The sequence below is a fragment of the Dermacentor silvarum genome, chromosome 3 (genome assembly GCF_013339745.2).
Source record: "Dermacentor silvarum isolate Dsil-2018 chromosome 3, BIME_Dsil_1.4, whole genome shotgun sequence".
Taxonomy (NCBI): domain Eukaryota; kingdom Metazoa; phylum Arthropoda; class Arachnida; order Ixodida; family Ixodidae; genus Dermacentor; species Dermacentor silvarum.
In genome coordinates this window covers 65,323,024-65,341,695 of record NC_051156.1, presented here as the reverse complement: position 1 = coordinate 65,341,695, position 18,672 = coordinate 65,323,024, and the positions used below count along the sequence as shown (strand labels likewise).

The window sequence follows — 18,672 nt, the reverse complement described above, 5'->3', positions numbered from 1 at the left end:
CGTCACAGGAAGGGCTGCTTCGTAAACGTCAATTTGACGTTGCGTGACGTTGCGCTGGGCCGCCATTGCAGAGATTTTCCGCCATAATCTGTGGTGCGACGAGCCGCGCGAATTATGGTGATGAGCGGCCATATGCAGTGTCAGTCGTGAGGCATGCGTATCGCCGCATTTTCCCTGTCATTTGGGGCCATGAAATTTTTTTGTTCACAACGCATGCTCATAGCATTTGCATCGCTCTCGGGTGGTGTTGGCATTTGTGTTTTGAACCATCATTTCTAATAAAAGCACGTTTATTTGAAATAATATTTGTTGAAACTAGCAAACTTCTTGCGACTTTTTGCACTTTTCGCTACTGCGTTTGCATTGTAATCAATATTAATGTATTTTCGCGTCATCAAAGGCTATGACAACGGCGAATTTTTAATTTATAAAAATAAATGTACGCAAGGCGGCGTCTTGATGTTTCCTCTCGCGGGGCAAGTAAGCAGCGAAGAGAACAAGAGATGGCAGTGCCGGCGCTTGCGTTGCGCAAGCGGATACCTGTGGCTCGCGCAACGCTATCAATGATATTCGGCCGCTTCTCAGCCAGACGAGTCGGGCTGAGTCACTTGCGGCTCACGAGATAGCGATAACGCACCCTAGAGCGTGCGCTGATCATCACTCGCAGGTCGCGTATGTTGTCTCAAGGTAGAAAGCAAGCGCGTGGGCGCCAATATACGATGACTCATTCAGTTTTCCGAGGACACGCATCCTAGCTAATGAAGCAGACGACAGCCTGCGCGCATGCAGACGACGGAAGCGAGAATTAAACGATTTTGATGGAGTAATCGTACGCTTTGAGCTAGCTGCTTTATTTTTACTGGGGAGGAAAACTGTTTTGCTTTATCAACCACGCTAGGTTCAATGCCTACATTAGAGTTTCATAGTCGAAACGTCAGATTTGCGTGACGTTACGAAAGCAAAACGGGGCCATCGGCGCCATTTTGTAAGCGTCGCGCCTACGTCACGCCTCGAAGAAAATGGCGGAATGTTCAGAATAGCGGCTGATTTGTGAGCTCACGACGCACAAATTGTGCCGCGTGCGTTTGTTCTGAGCTGTGAGCCGGCGAAGAAAGATTGCAGCGAACATCGGTGACGCTGCGCTGCGCTTCGTGTGGAAACAGGATCCCGCGGCGACATACCGCCGCAAACAAACATCGTGCGTGTTTGTTCCATGGTGTTTTGTTTTGCTCATAAGTGAAGTTACGACGAGGAGAGTTTGCCAAAGTCTGGTACCTACTGTTAGCGGCGGGTGTGTTTGTGTACTGTGCCCCTGCGTTTCTCGTCGGACGTGGCGAAGTGATGGAGCAAAACCATTATCAGGATAAACGAGAAAAGCATGCGCGGATGAAATCAACCTACGAGTTTCTCAACAGAAAAGATTTGCGAAAGAAACTTCCAACGCAAAGATTCGTTGCTGCCATCTCAGCGCGCAAACGACCGATTGTTGGCAGCAGTGTGATAAGATAGCCGAGCGTCTAGCTGCGTCGTTCGAGTGTTGTGTAGCACCGTCGATTGATTGCTTTCCACCAATGCCAACAATCAGTAACAAACACGCGCTGCTTAAGCGAATGTCATTGAATTATTAACGGTCAGGCGTTTGGGAGCAGCGTTTGTTTCCTTAATGTCAGCCTCAGTGCTAATATAAAATTTGACTGATACACTGGTGCCGTTACAAGGGAGCTTGGCATGAATTCGCGTTGCTGTGCGGCTTAGAACTCTTCGCTCAGTGCACGCGCCAGCTGTAGAATGTCTGCTGCGGCACAATCGCACATAAGTTGTGCTGCCAGCACTCGACTTGCTTTCCCACAACACAGCTTTGCGCTGCTTTTCGATTGTCGTGATATGTCGGTACTAAAAAATTCCTATGACAGTGAAGGCAACAGAGCCAATATGTACATTTAAAAAAAAGTACGACAAAGTAGGAACAGCTGCTTGTGAACTGACTCCTAAGAGTTCTACTCGCGTCTGCGTTAAATGTGTGCGTGCTTTCTTGCGTGTTTGTGTATATTTGATTTTTCCCCTTTTTTGTATTTTAGATGTTAGTTTTCGCGCTCACGTTTGCGTGTATGTGTGTGAGTATCTGAGCGCTTCCTTGCGTGTATGTGTTTATTCCTATTTCTGTCCTCTTATTTTTGCGTTTGTTCTTTTAAGCATGCTGTATCCGCATCTTTCTTTACAAATTCATTAACTCGTCTCATTCAAAGCACCAAGTCCTGTGAATAGCAGGGCTGGCGTCTTCGATGTCATTAAAGCCTCTCTATCGTCTACCTTGTCTCCTCAGTCTGCCATCTTGCTTTGTTTTCTCCTACTATTCTGACCTTGCTTCTTGTGCTGCTGCGGCAGCGTGATTAACCAACTTGCACTAAAGAAAGTTCTAACAGCAGAAACATTGACAGATACAAAATGTTAAAAACATCACGTAGCTTGCACAGTTACTTCGTCTCTTAGCCCTGTTAATGTGCCCATGCATCAGTGCATACGGCAGCTTGCAAGAAGTGCACATGAAAGGGTGCCATATTCTAAAACTGCCCCTTGCTATGTTGTTGCATTCAGTCTTAATAAACAGATGGTTTCGCTGCCCGTCACATGTGGTGGTACACATATATAACATTGTGCAGTGGAGTATCATTTCCTTTCTTGACACTTTCATCATTACAAAAGCAGTTTTCTAGTGAATGGAGTCCAGCAAAGCAGTGCTGTGAGAGCCTTTTGCAACGTTCACCATTTATTAGTTCACCAATATCACTGTCTGAATCTGTCCGTCACTTTGCCTACGGCTTGTAATGAACAAAGTGACTCACTAAAACACGCTCAATTTTGCTGATCATTTTTCCAGTAAGTAATTATGACAAAAATGCTAGCAAAGTTAATCACGGTAATAATTGTGCTTGCATTTGCGTTACTTGCCCGAGTCAGAATAATAAATTAAACATTGGCTATGATAACACTTCAATTTTCAGTGCAGACTGCTAACAGAGCCATAAAGCGTGCTCCGACAACTGCTATTTCCCTATGGGGCGCGTCAAACTCGACGGTGGCTGCCATGTGAATCTTGTCTACCTCTTCGTCCTTTGGCGCTGCAACAAGGTAAATTAACCATACAACCAGGTTCAGGTACTTTGCTAAAGGCCGAAAGAGTGGCATACTGCCGCTAACTTATAAAATTGGGACCGCAAAGAGGAGCGGATTCAGCACGGTAGCTCGACATCCCACGGAACCTGTTATCACTCTTAGCGCAGAAAATTGACGTCATCGATACCTTGGAGACAGTTACGTAGAGCCAATCGGCAGTAGATTTTAAGATAAGGCATGCGCTGCTTCCATTATCAAATTACTGCAGTAATGATATTATAAGTATTATCAATATGACTAATCTCAAATAAGTTTGATGATGTTTTCAAAAAACGAAAAAAAAATACTATCGCCAATACATCGCAATACTATCGGCCGACCTCTCGGGAAGACCCCCGAACCGAGCGAGACAGACTGACCACATACAACACCATTACAAAGATGTACCAACAAGCCAGAAGAGCATTCCCACCACCACACAAAGACCTAAACAGTGCCGAAGCAGTGGCCCTACGTCAACTGCAAACAAAAACCTTCCCGAAACCATTTCATCTCAAACGGATATTCCCCGCAGTACCCAAAGAAGACACACGCAAGATATGCAAACAGGGAACAGCTACACTCAAACACATGCTATGGGAATGTAACGCCCAACACAAAAACGAATTCAACTCCGAGACCCTATCGCTAAGGTGGGCCGCCGCACTGCGCAGCTCCGACCTCGGCGACCAACTCTGGGCTGTACAGCAGGCCCGCGAGGCGGCGCTGAGACAAGATCTCGAGGTCCCGTCGTGGGACACCTGAGCCCGGATCGTCAAAACTTCAGGACAACTCAATAAAGTTATTACCATCCATATCGCCAATTTAAAACCAAGCGGCGGAGGCTCTATTAATGATTCGCTAACTGATGATATAAGTTGTACTCCTGCATTAGTGATTAACAATATATTCTGCTTTATCATGTTGGAAGTAGTTATGTCTTCGTTTTATTTATCTTCTCTTGCTTATTTCAATTATAGAGAGCTAGTACTGCGAAGCATAACAAATTGAATGACTGTGGTAATTGCAGCTTTGTAAAAAATGAAAACAATATATAAAAAGTATTCTGTGACGACCTCCTCTGGGATAAGAAAGAGGATTCCGTGGCCTATCATATCTATAAGGAATCACATAATCACATGACAGCTGAACACTCAACTCCCCCATTTTTCCTATTTCTTTTTGTTAGTTTTGCTATTTTACACACCAGAGCCACGAAGTCATTATGAGATCGTAGTTCGTTAAACATCCCCGGGGATGTTTAACGTACATAAAAGTAAAAGATCCTTTTTGCCTTTCGTGTCCATGAATATGCGGCCGCCTCGGTGGGCATCGAATCAGCTACCTTGAGCCTATTTCCGTGTATTTGTGTGTAGCTAGCACATACCATCGAAAAGACCACGAGCGAAGAAATGGATGGTGACGGCCACGATTGCTCAAATAGGATGGGACAAGTTGTACAACGACGGGGATTTCCGCGTACGCGGCACAGCAGGAAAGGAGGACGCTGCCGGGTCCGGGGAGGCCCTTAATTCCTGGCTGTTGTGGGCTTCAGTTTACGCCACAAGGTCGGGCTGTCCACTTCACTTCGTCCACGCAGTCGCTGTACTCTGAACTTGAACGTACAATGCCTGATCTGAAAGGAAAAGTTGCCATCATAACTGGTAAGTTGTTAGCCCTTTCGGGCTTTGCAAATATTTTATTACTTTACGTCACGTTCTACACTCTTTTGAAGCATTTCTCGCCGAAGCGGACGCTGTACTTGACCTTGAAAAAAATTCATTCAGCTAGTTCATGTGCTAGAACCTCGACCTTTTGATGAGGCACAGTGTACCGGGACACTCCGGATTTCATTTTTTTAACCCCCACGGTTCTTTAACGTGCACATAAATTGCGTCTCTATTCGCCTTTGCATTTCGCCCGTGTCACAATGCGGCCTCCGCGGCGAGTATAGAACCCACGATCTCGAGCTCAGCAGCGCTATGCTACCGCGGTGAGTAACACGAAAAATTCAATTATACTGCGAGCTATTTTTTTGTTTTCTGAGACTAATGAGACGCGAAAACAGCGAGCAAGAGCAGCACGATCGCGTTGCTTGTATTTAACCCAAGGTTCTGTTTAAATTGTGGGTATGATTTCCACTGCCAGTAGAAAACTAAAATGTACTCTTTGTAGCACAGAACTCAATGCATTTACTTCAACTTCGATACAGCGAATAGGGAGCTTTAGTTCTCGTATATAGAGTGCAATTTTTCTGGTACAATACTGCCATGTGGAATACTCAAAGGAAAATCATTACCACTCATTACCGGCGAGTTGTCGCACGTCGCAAATATTCTTTTTTAGACCGCACATAAGAATGTGCTTGATTTGAAACGCGGATGGCGAAAGAACCAAACTGTTGGATTTATCTATAATGCAATGTCCAATCCGGTTTACAAACTTTTGCTTCACACGTCGTATAGCCCACAGTCACTACGAGCGCAATTGTCTCGCAGTTAAGTCACTGACACTCATATTTGTGTATGTGATCAAGCATCTTGTACATCCTTCGGTTTCTTTTGTACACTTTGCGCTATTGGGGCTTACATGTCTTTATAAATTGAACGAATACGTGTTTTTTTATAGGTAGCGCCAGGCTTCAGCTCTTGAATTCATACATGTTGTTTGTACAACAGGTTAGCTCTGGGATAAACTTGGCCAATTTGCGCAAGAACATATGCAACACAACCAAAGATGCACTGCAAGTAACGTTGGCGTTCTCATTAGCATATTACAAAACTGCTACCCTTGCTTGTTGTCTGAGAAAGCTAATGGTGTAACACCATTAGATTAGTATTTGGCAGGGCAAACTCAAATGTGATGGTAGTTTGAAGATGTCTGTTAACCGTATATGAGTTCATTACTCATCGACTTTTACGTCATAGTTCGAACATAATGTACGAAGCTAAATATTAAAGTAGTGTAATTAATCGCAACTTGGTATTAATGTGCAAATATTTGTAAAATATTTATATAATGACTGCTTTTTGAAGGAACGCTTTTGAGGAAGCGTAATAAGCGCAGTCTGTCATGGGTGAGCATATCCATGTTTTAGTAGAAAAAAAGTGGAAAAAAAAGTGGAGTATTCCGAACTATTGTACATAGAGAACATGTAAATGGCGATTGACTACAAATTCTTGAATACGCTCTTTGAATAGTACCGTGTGTGGCTTCGAGTCTAGGGCAGGTTCCTTGTGTCTACGGCATCTGGGTTAACTGTAATCTTCGTCTCATTAATGAGGTTGCATAATATTTGCCTATAATGCGAACCTATAATAATTCGCTGTGGCCCACCCCATTGTCCCTTGGATGCCAATCGTTCTTTTAACGCTGTATTCCTGCACATTTTTAAGGGACTCTCCGCGGAGTGCATTGGATCCTTTCATGCGAGCGGCTACACCTCAAGGTCATCTATTAAGCACGTGCCGCGCATCAGCAATGTGCGCATGTACATTATTAGAATACGATGGAGCGATACATGTGTAAAGTTAGTGGCCGCGTATAAATAAAGCTAATGGACGTGGGGCACTGACTGCACCTTTGACACGGGATGGGTTCCGCATGCACGACGTCCTCATAACAGACGCTCTTAAAGAGGGGTCTTAAACATGAGCTATTACAAATATAGCTCATATTTTTTGCTGAAGGCTGCGTTACGCAAGCCGCCAGAGCGTGTTGGCGGTCAGCCAAGCGGGAAAAGCTTCGTCTTTGTTCGGCTGCGCTTAGACGCACGCACTCATTATTCCATTTCGCTTGGTAATTACCAAAGGGCACGCTTGGCAGTGGTTGCGGCTCACGCAATGGCATATCGCAATGCAGCACAAGTCGCCTAACAGACTGCTTGCGCCGAGTTGCTGCAACCAGAAAATATGCCCACGTGCCGCTTTAAGAAACCAGCCGAATCTCATAGAATACATGAAATTGTGCGAACTGTGGCAAAGGAAGGCACGCTCGAAGCGCACAAGGTCGGAGGTTTAGCGCGATAGGATTATCGGCGGACTTCACCCACTATGTAGACATCCGCCTGTTTAAAAGTGTTCCCGAATGCCGCGCAGCCTAGCACGGCATCCAAAAGTGCAAGCTGTAACGAGGGAAGAATACCAGAAAGTGGCATGTGACGCCCACGTGAAGAATTTCAAAGAGGGACTTTGGCACGAAGAGAAGCATGGGTGCGATCATGGTTAGGAGACCACTGAGCTGTAGGGAAGGTAGACAGAGATTAGATCCTACCTTCAAGCACGCATTCCTTTATAGCATTATAGCTATGCATAACCGCTTCTGAGTTATCTGAAAGTAAGAAAAAAGAAACCGTCCAGGTGGGTTGAGCATACGCGAACCTGTAACAGTGCGCTCGAAATCGCAAGGTCATTAGAGATATGTAATAGTCAGCAAAATTGACGTTTCGGCGAGTTGGTTTAGCTTCTTGTTTCAGCAACTCAACGCGGAGGAAGCGTCGGGACAGGCGCCGAAAAGGATGCTGCATACAAGGTCACTTTGAAAATTGAGAGTGTGCAAGGACCCACGCGCGCGCTGTCGAGACGTCAAAATCGCCGCGGATCTACGTACGGGCTAGTTTACCTTTTTTTTGTTTCAGTCTGAGTGTAGTAGAGTACTAGAACAAAATACAGGAAAGAGCTTCACTGCCGGTGAAGCATTGACTTTATTCTAGTTCTACTGGACTAATGCGATTACTAAGGATGAGAGAGGCTTTGAAAATGCTTATCAAGTTAACGTATTATGCGACCACACCCACCCAGGGAAGGTGCCACTCGATTATCAAAAAAGATACATCCATGAAGTAAGTATTCGCTCATAACGCTGATAAGGCAGTCCAACCAAGCTGGGATAATTTAACGATTCTGTTACCACAATATTCCTTTTCGCGCATCGTCAATGCTCTTAGCGGCACTCCACCCTCGTTGTCACCAAGATTGGGTGTCAGTGAATAGTGGGTGATAAAGCAGACACAGAAATAAGTGAAAGGAACCTAGACATCATGCAGACCCTTCTGTCCTGCCGATTCGCGCTGCGTAGAGCAACAAACAGGTGGCGTTTAAGCTTGGGCAGTAGTAAGCCCTTGAATAAAACTAAAAGCAGCGACATTACTTCTCGCCCAGCTTTTCCTTCTCGTTGTCTCCTCGCTGCTCGCCTTTTCCCTCGCCGCTCCCCCTCGAAGTTTTGCTTCGGGGCGCGCGTAGTCTCCGCTGAACTCGCGTGTACCACGTTGGTGTAGTTTATACTATTACCACATTTTCCGCTTGCAGATTATAGATTAGATTGTGTGAATGGCTCTTGGCGCAGCATTCTCGGCCTTGGAGTGAACGAGCTGGATGATGTTGAGGAGGACTTAGAGAAATGAAGGTTTATTTACATTACGTACAAGCGTTCAACAAAGCAAAATCAGAGTAAAAAGTCATTGTTACGGCCGGCACCAAATCCTTACCACCCATCTCAGCTTTTTGTCGTTCTAAGCTTCAAATTGGACGCTGCGGCCCACGGCAGGAAGAACGCCTCCCTCTTCTCGGTCTTTCTCTGGCCTATAACCACTTCAGTCCGTCTGGGTCACGTCCTTTTCAGCCAATCGTTGTACCTGTGCAAGTGGCGTCATGTTCGGCCAATGGACACACTCCATGGGCTCTATTATGCGATGGCTGCCTTCGTCTGGCGTTTCCTCCTCGCCTTGTAGGCGCTCAGCTAGAGGGTGAGAGTGGTCCTCGAACGACATTTCAGAGTAGCAGGAGGCTTTTCCTGTGACGGGGGTCAACGACCTCGAACCGTGCCAGTTTCCAGAGGTATTTCGGGACGCGTCACGCAGGGGGAGACCAAAGCTTCATGCGCATTCCACCCTTTTGACGGGTCCGGTAGCATGGTCGACGCGCACTCGCGCACCAAGATTGGAATGCGGCGGCGAGTGGTTGCGGTCGAAGAACTTGACCGATGCTAAATAATGGTCCCTATATAACAGTGGGCCACAGGTGCAATAAGTGTTTCTTTTTCTGCAGCAAAAGGCCCGCGCCGATGCGTTGAAGTAGAACTGAAGGCCGTAATCTCTTGACGAGGAAAATAATTTGAACCCGTGATATCCAAGACTATTGTAGAAAGCAACTGCTAGCTCCAGCTTTCTTATCTGTTTGAGCAGGTCCTTTATGGTAAACATAACTGATGGAATAGTTAGAGCATGCTCGCAGCAATCCTAAATGTAACACGGTCATTCCATGGCTTGCTTGGGGCACGGTTGACGGTTATATTCCTTTCTTTTTAGTGTACTTTTACGACAAGCAAGAGGCGAAGGATATGATAGCAAGACCTGGTAGAGCGCACGTCCTTGTAGCCTATTCATATTACCACATTCGTCTCTTGTATCGCGTTAAACGATAACATTCACAGAGTCTATGAAAAAAAAAAGAAACATAGATTGGATTGTAAGTGTCCTCGTGTATTTGGGCTTAAAATATCGAGAAAATACTGTTTTATATTGCGCGCGTGCATTTATCGTAACAGGTGTGTGAGTTGCAGAACAATGAATGAATTCTGGACTTTTATGTGCCAAAACAAGGATTTTATTATGAGGCACGTCATAGTGGGGGATTCCGGAATAATTTTGACCATCAGCGGAACTTTAACACGCCCCCATTGCATGGGGACACTGGCGTTTTCGCATTTCGCCCCCATCAGTGGTAGACCAAAAATAAAGTTTATCACTACTTGTTCCTGTGCTACTTGGTTCATACATTTATGACAGAAAAAGCGCGAAACCATATGGACCAATGTCCGGACCGAAAAAAAAAACGCTCTTCGCAACTGTGTTTAGTCAGAGAAGACAGGTATGCACCCTTTTTAAGCTAAGTGCCAGGGTGCGCAGACACATTTTCGCTCTGTGATCGCATAGGATAACAACAGAAATCAAATTGCCAACATACAGGCTTATTCTAGCATACACGCGAAGAACTGTTTTTTATTGCTGCTCCGTGTCACAGACGTCAATTCCTGTTCGGTCGTTTCTTCAAATAGTTCCCAGTCTTACTTTTCCCTCTTAATAACATTTTTTTTGGTCAAGGCCTCCATATCGGGAATGCGTGCGCGAAATAAAAACGTGCGCCTTCAGACCACTGTTGTATTATTGTTGTGTCCATCATGACTATAGAAAGTTGTTCGTTTTTTTACAGAAGTTGCTAATAAATTCAACATAAGTAAGAAAGAAAAATACATGTCTCTTACGTTTGGTAACAGAAAGAGAGGAAATTAAACTTTCATAACGTTTAAACAAGGCAAGGCCGTCCGTACTGCGCAGCTTTCGTAGCTCACCCAGATTTCGCAGGATTCTTACCAGGCAAGTTCTCTACACAAAGTTTCTTTCGAGAAATTATCAAGCAAAACAAAGGAAACGCCCTGCGCACAAGTTTGCCGACAGCGCGCCGTGCACGCTCCTGTTCACGGCAGTCAAACTTACACTTCCGAGGTCCTTAAAATTGGGCGATGCGAAAGCCTTTTATTATAAGGCAATGCCATTTTTGCGTTGCTGAATTCTTCAGACTTCGTAACGCAACACAAGGAAAACGTCGGCAGCGACCCTATAGCAGCAGCGGAAATTGCGCAGAGGACGCCACACGCATTTCCAGCCCAAGCGCAGTAGGCCAAGAGCAATTGTTATGGCGCCGCCGGTAATCAAAACAAATAACAGTAATAATAAAATCACCGCATATCCACGAAGAGAATCATGATGAGTGGGGCGAAGCACTGGGGATCGTTATACGGTAAAATCACCCGTGACATTGCCCCACGCGCGCATGTATGTGACAACGCGGTGTACAGTATATACAATGTTTTGTTGCTCATAACGCGTATATCGTGTTGAGTTGCGGGTTGCGTTTCGATTTCATTATTACTGTGTTAAGGTCGGTGAAATGCAGAGCCAGCGGTTCTTTTAGCGGATACATCCTAAAGTTTGCAAAGACGAGGTCTATGCACGTTCCCCTCGTGGTCGTGGGTTGCTTGTAGTCGTAAGAGTTGCACCGTAAGAGAGCAGCTTGTTGTCGGCGTTGCCGCTTTGCCGGCGCTTCCCTCGCTCTCGCCTCCGGGGTAGCTTGCTGTCGGCGTTGCCGGCGAGCTGCCGCTTACCGCGCCCTCAAATCCGGGTCCGCTTGGCGTTTTTGCCGCTTTGCCGATGCTTCCCGTGCCCTCGTCGCCAGAGTAGCTTGCTGTCTGTGTAGACGCTGAGCCGCAGCATGCCGCGCCTTACGGTCGTTCATGGAAGAAATAGATTGTGTGGTCTGGAACGCGCCATACACAGCAGCGCCATATCGTATATAGACGTTTAGCCGCTGCATGCAACGTTTCATCCATGCCAGACAGATCGCGTGGCAGTCGATGTGAGCACGGATGATGCCGGACGGACAAGGCTATACCCTAACGAGCTTCGCACCTAAAAAAAGATGCGCGCAGCTGGCAGCACCCGCTCGTTAGCGTTCTGACGCTCGCACGCTTGTTTCCGCGCGAACAACGCAAGGGCAACCACTTCGCTCCGCCAACCGGGATGCGTGGACCTCCTTGCCTACCCACTCTCGCCGGCTCGACGGCTAGATCAAAAGAATGTCGCTACCTTTAACTTAATTTCAGGGGCTCAGTGGAGCGGGGGTGCTATGCGGTGCCTCTTTCTCGGAGCACCGACCCTGAGCTACGAAACCGGCTTTTCGCGCCTTTTTAAAGCTTCAGGTAACGCCGCCGAGATTCAGATACAATTTTTATACAATCGCTGTGCTACCTAATGTAGCCTATTAACCACGCGTATTACAGGAATAACCGACGGTCACCTTTCGTTGTTTACACAAGTCGTTTTTCCTTGCTACCCTGTCTGTACCGTGTCGAGCACAAACAGCTAGCAGATCATGAAACGGGAGAGAGTATGCTAGAATGGCGCAAAGAAGAGAGGTGGTGACTGTTTTAGGAGCCAACTGTGGATAGCTGGGCTGCTGTAATACAGGCACTCGTCGTGATAACAGAGGAAAAGCGCAGCTCAGACAGTCTTATCTTGATAGGACAAAGATATATGCTATATAGTTTTAGTTTTGAGTGATACGTGATACGTCAGAGCCATTGGGCATGCGCCGCCTCTCCACGAAACCGTGGTAGACATGCCTTCAGATCAACGTTTCAGCATTCCATCATCGCGTACTACTAGAGCGTAGAATCCAATTAATGACTCATTAAAGAAATAGGCCCCGACCACTACAAGTGTCTGACGGATTTTCGGCATCGTCGAGAACAATGCGACGCTAGGGGCGACGCTCGCTCTACGCCGAAGTCTGCCCATGCTACGGTGCCTCGATGTGCGCGCTCCCGTGTGGGTGGTGCCAGCCTTTGAAAGGGATTGTGCCGCGGTGACGACCGGACGAGACGAGTTGCCGCCATTTTCTTGCCTACTTCCTCCATGGGTCGCCATTGGTGACCGCGGAGACTTCCGTTCCCGCGTACCCTTCGCAGTATGTGCGTGACGCATGCATTTCCCATAGCAGCAATATTTCTAGAAACTGTTGAATGATGTTTTCCTAGAGAGCCAAAAAATAAAACTTGTTTGCGTAGTGAAAGCTAAAAGAAGCCACATGACAGTACTGCCCAATTCTTTGCGGTCGCGTTTATCATGGCCAGTCTGGGCTTTTTATCTTATTGTTGGTGCGAAGCTTTGTGAAGGGAAGCGGTATCTGGGCTATTTGTTGTTCTCGCAACGAGATACTTAGCTTGGAACTTTATTACGCGTAAAGGTACGTTCAGACTACGTACGTATTGTGCAGATATTTCGCAAGAAACGCTAGCGCAAACGCAAAAAGCGCAACTAAATTTTTCAGACTACAATCGTATGAGGCGTTACGAGCGCAACAGTCGTCACGCACGCCAGCGTAATTGTTGGAAGGCCCGCTACTTTTATGTTTCATACAGATACAACAGTCACGGCGTGGCCAGTAAGCACCGCAGTCTCGGTTTTAAATTTCCGGTGACTCGACTACCGACATCCCCAGTTGGAGCAACGGCCCAACCGACATGGCTGCGTGTGTGTGTAGTTCGAGTAGCGTGCGTAGTCTGTTAACAGGCGTCATATTGAAATGCACTGAGACGCAATTGGCCAGCTCACGTTTTCATTGGCCGGTCTTAAGATGCGTAACGTATGCAACTGACAATGTGAACTATCAGCATTGTTAACGATCTTAACGCTTGTAACGCGCGATACGGTCTTTTTGTCAGATGCGCCCTTTGCTAACGTTACCACCGCAGTCTGAACATACCTTAAGCCATCCTGACGTTGGTCGTAAGATTCGTCGCTTCCCTGTGCGAGGCACGACAGGAAAATTTCCGCTATTATGATGAGCAGAAAAAGCGTCGGTGTTTCCGTCCATACATCTTTTCTCCTCGAGCGCATTACACTTTTACAGGCGGCGAGTGACCCACATATATGCACAGAAAATGGAAATGTCAAATAAATATGAAGTAATCAATGCAGCATGAATATTTCTTCGTGTTTTCTGCAAATAAACTATTTATTTTCTTGAACTTTTGCGGCTCTGGCTGATAGTCGTAGTGCACGACTTAAAATTATTTGCAAGCTGGGTGGACAACGGTTATGGTAAAAAAAACAGGCACAGACAAACTGCGTAGTAAATTATGCAGATGGCGATTCTCGTCCGCGAAATTTCTTCTGGTAGTGTAGTCCTCAGTTTCCGTAATCATGCATGTCATTTTTAATTACACGCTACTTCAACAATATAAAAGGAAGGCTCTCTGCGAGCTATCCCGCACTTTCCTGACCGTGGCTGGTGGGTGGTGCTAATGTTTTGTCGAGTAGCGCAAACTTTATTACGTTTATTACGTCCCTGATTGGGATCGAATCCAGGCACCGATGGCCGCATTTCGAGGGGGGCGAAATGCAAGAACGCCTGTGTACGGTGCACTGGATGCACGGTAAAGAACCCCAGGTGGTCGAAACACATACGGAGTCACCCACTACGGCGCGCCTCTTAATCATGTCGTCATTTTGGCTCGTAAAATCCCAGATTTTAATTCAATTATTGAATTACGTCCTCGATGGCTGGATCAAATTTTGGTCCATCAGCACAGGAGGCCACAATTACCAAACCATTAGGCCAGAATCACACGTATACTTCCATCGTACCAACGCCAACTACACTATAAAAAAAAGTTTATACCCTTTGGGTCATACACCCTAAAAAAGCTTTACACCCTTTGGGTCGTATGTTATCCCCAAACAATATTTGTCATCTTGCTTTCGTTTCCTTTCTTGAAAACTCGGCGCTCGCTACCTTCCTGCCAACAATGATGTGTCACGCTGATAACCAGCAAGCCTTTTGTGGCTAGGAACTACCATGCTCGCAGCGTTTTAAAGAAAGGCAATGCGGACGATACAGATGACGATGGTTGCTTGGGGACAAGACATGGCCCGAAGGGTGCAACCTTGTTTTAGGGTATATCTTGTCGGCAAACAAGAATCGTCATCTGCCTTGAGATTGAACGGCGCTCGTAGGCCGTTCTAACTCGAAGTTCTCTTCTCCTGGCGGCTAATCTACGCCGGCGGTACAAGCGCGCGATGACTGATTGTCTGCCTCAGCCGAGCTCCACAGGAAGCTGCCGACCAAGCATCGCGCGTGGAGCGCATAAAGCACCCCGCCCCGTTGGCGCTCGGTTTCCGAAGGAAGACATATAAGGTGAAATTAGTCCGCAAATATACCAGCAACTGATGGCGACTTCAAAAAGAAACGCTTGTAACTTAAGTTGCATCAGCTCCTGCAGCCCCCTCTGAAGCACTTTCAAAACAACAAAATCCTTAAGACCACCAAAATAAAGGGTAATTGATGAACATTGATCTATCAACAGACTGACTCGTTCATCAAATGCTTGTCATACTAAGACGTGTAGAGAATGAATATTCCTGAAGTAAATGAAATCCTCTTTTTGTGAATACTTGTTTTCATTAAAGCATATCTATTCTTAAATAAAGGCGGTAGTCTTCTGGTCCTTCCAGTCGCCGAAGAGCTTTAAAGGCACTCATGCGGGTTAAATAGGAGCGTTAAGAGATTGTTCTCGTTTCTGCGCTTTTACAAGTGCTTGCACAGCTTTTCTAACCCTTACATTTCTGAAAGCATTAAAATGTTCATAATTCAGAGGGGGTGTCTATATTGCACAAATGCGTTCATTTTAACTAAGAAATGGTTGCGAGGTCCGCGCACGTGCACACCTGTCTTTCTATTTTCGTTGCCCTTTCTGTTGCGTGGCGCTACCCGTGTAAGCTTCATTTAACTTCTGTACGCGTTTTGTTTCTCCCCACAGGCGCCTCGTCGGGTATCGGCGAAGGGACGGCGCTCTACTTCGCTTCTCTCGGCTGCTCGCTTACGCTGACTGCACGGAACAAGCAGGCTCTCGAGAGAGTTGCCAAGGAGTGCTGCGCCAAGGGACTTCCCTGTGACAAGGTGGGCAGACAGTGGCGCAATGCTGCTGCACTAGCTATAACGGACAGTCGTAGCTTGTCCGTGAAATATTGATCGTTCACTGACCACTGCGTTACCAGTGATTTGTTACTGCGGTGTACGGCAGTAGCAATGCTGGTAGCTACATCTTCTGACGCTTTGTCGAACCGCGACAAAGTTAGAAAAGAGTATCGCGAACAGCGAAGTATTCCCACCGGGATTTACTGTCTACCGTAAAGATAGACACCGGCATGGCGGAGGTGCTCTTATTTTAATAGCAAAGGACTATCCGAGTAAAGCACTTCATTTAGACAATAATGGAGGTCTGCATAAGTATGGTGTCGAGTGCATCTGTCAAAGGGATATAAACTAGTAATTGTATCCTTCTACCGCCCACCCGACAGTAATGAAACCCCAATTCATAGCCTTGCTGACATTTTATCAGTACTCTCTGATAGTGTTTTTCTGGGTGCGAATTTTAACCTCCCAGATATAACTTGAACTACTGGCGGTGCAATAACTAACAAATCACGAATCCGTACAATTTTTCGCGAAATAAATATGTTAAACAATTTAGCCCAATATGTACTTGTTCCCACCAGACAACAGGCTACATTAGACCTGGTCCTTTGTAACGATCCCAACATTGTGACCAAAATCTCAACGCAACCTGGCCTTAGTGACCACGATGCGGTCATTACAAACTTAAACATTTGAGTGGTTCCTATACGGGTGCAACTACCACGGCGAGTATTCTTGTATGAGAAAGGCAACTCTGACACCATCCAGGCAGAATTAGTATCACACTTGCCAACATTCCGGCGTCTGTCAGGGAGTAGTGATGCAGAGAATTTATGGTCCACCCTTCGCAACAAACTATTAGAACGACTAGAGAAACATGTCCCCATAAAAGTACCGGTGGTGAAAGAAAAAAACATAAACCGTCGTTTAGTTCTGGAGTGTGTATAGACTGATGCGCAAAGCTAGAAGCGCGTACAAAAATGCTGTAATAAAAGCACTTCACTAAGAATCACTAAAATCACTAAAACTAAGAATCAAGCAAGCGAAACAATTATTGCTTACCCAATTAAACACAGACCGGAACAAAAAACCTAAAGCTTTCTGAAAATGTATAAAAACAAGTAGAACCGACGCCATTTCAGTTCCCGCACTAAAATCGAATGGCACTGCTCTAACGACAGAAGCTGAAAAGGTTGAACTGTTTAATCTCTATTTTTAATCGGTCTTTTCGGAGAGACTAATGACTGACGCGACCACATCACTTCCTCCTAACTGTGCCTTTGACCATTACATGCCTGAAATAAACATCGTTATACATGGCATCGACTGTCTTTGGGGGAATTGGACACCTCTAAATCTATGGGTCTTGATATAATTCTTTCCTATGTTCTGAAGGAATGTCACGACATTAGTGCACAATATCTGTGTTTTATTTGAAACATCGTACGAGACTGAGTTTGTTCTACAGGACTGTAATCTCCGGACGGATAATCCCATCTTTAAATCTGGAAGAAACTGGTGGAAAAAACAGGCCTATATCCTTGACTTCAGTAGTCTGCAAAGTTTTTGAGCATATATTGCGCAGTCAAGTATTTAAATACCTCGACTCGATGAAATTGTTTACTGCCTCACAGCATGGAACGCGCAATTAGTTAAATTCCAACACTTTATAGGTAACTCCCTTGACAAGAACAAACATGTAGATGCCCTATTCCTATATTTAAAAAAGCGTTTGACACAGTATCTCATCACTTCATCAATATTAAGATAACGACATTGAACATACATATAAAACCAACACTGGATTTGTAATTGTCTAAATGACCGTAAACAGTAAGTAGTTCTTAATGGGTGTAGTTCATCACACATAACCGTATCCTCAGGAGTGCCCCAGGGCAGCGTTCTGGGGCCATGGTTATTCCTTATATATATTAATTCCATTCTACATGACATAGAGTCCCCTATGAAACTCTTGCAGATTACTGTGTTCTTTACAGAGAAATAAATTCACGATCAGATGTAACAATCATACAGAGGGACCTTGATAAAATAGGTAATTGGTGTCTACGCTAGCAAATGCGTCTGGATAATCATAAATGTAATCACGTCCGTTTTTCAAATAAAAAATTCGAACCTCAAACACAGTACAGGGTGATTCCACGAGAGATCAACACAGGTCCAAAATTTCATATTTTAGATTCCATTGAATATTTTATATTTTATGCGCATATCACTCGGTAGCACAAAAGTGAACTTGGCTTCCTTGCCAAATAAATACTTCAGGAGGAAAAAAATACCGAAGTTCCTCAGTGTGGAGGCGCTGTTTTCTTGCACCCGGCATTCGCGCAAATTCACAACGATGTGAAATACTAAATATTACCGCTACAATAAAATACATTTTTTGCGTAATACGTAATGAGGAGTCAGATAGCATTGTTTGAGGTGTCTGGGCAAAACGGAAGTGTTTTAGAAAAATTTGTCAATTTGCTACACTTTTCAAAAGTTGCTATATTTACGAATTTTTATCTGCTTAACCAATTGATGTAGCCCTTTCAAATTTGGTGCTCTGTGAGAACGTAACGTGTTCAACAATTGTACCGAATATTTTTGTTGTATCACAAATAACCATTTTTACAGTTTGTCTCAAATGTCAAGTTTTGACGAAAATGAACTCTATTTAAAAATCAAAATACAAAAAACCCCATCGTTAATTTTTTTTCAAAATCTCGTAAACAGCTGCTCGTAGACACTGGAAAAAGAATATTAAAAAACATGTTGCATTATTTTGTTTGTAGTGACAATATAGCTGGTCGAAATCAGAGCTTCATTGCCTGCAAGTCTAACATGTGGCATTACCCACTGAGATGGTTATTTCTTAGCTCCTTAACGAACATCAATCACTGTCGGCCGAACTAGCTGGCAAACAATGCACGGGATAGTTCTCTGACGAATCCGAACGGATGATAGCGTGCTGTGGAGAACAAGT

The 18,672-nt window shown here is 45.3% G+C and overlaps 1 protein-coding gene across 2 annotated transcripts in view; it reads left to right on the top strand.

Moving 5' to 3' along the window:
• LOC119445476 (3-oxoacyl-[acyl-carrier-protein] reductase FabG) overlaps nucleotides 1-18,672 on the top strand; it is an 87,028-nt gene that overhangs the window by 39,249 nt on the left and 29,107 nt on the right. The window contains exons 1-2 of one of the 2 annotated variants that reach the window (XM_037709757.2): nucleotides 4,643-4,817; nucleotides 15,529-15,668. In XM_037709757.2, coding sequence (XP_037565685.1) covers nucleotides 4,781-4,817; nucleotides 15,529-15,668 — 177 coding nt within the window. In that variant the 5' untranslated portion in view covers nucleotides 4,643-4,780. Of the gene's footprint in view, nucleotides 1-4,642; nucleotides 4,818-15,528; nucleotides 15,669-18,672 lie in introns of those variants that run through there. The other variant, XM_049663332.1, reaches the window with a different exon arrangement.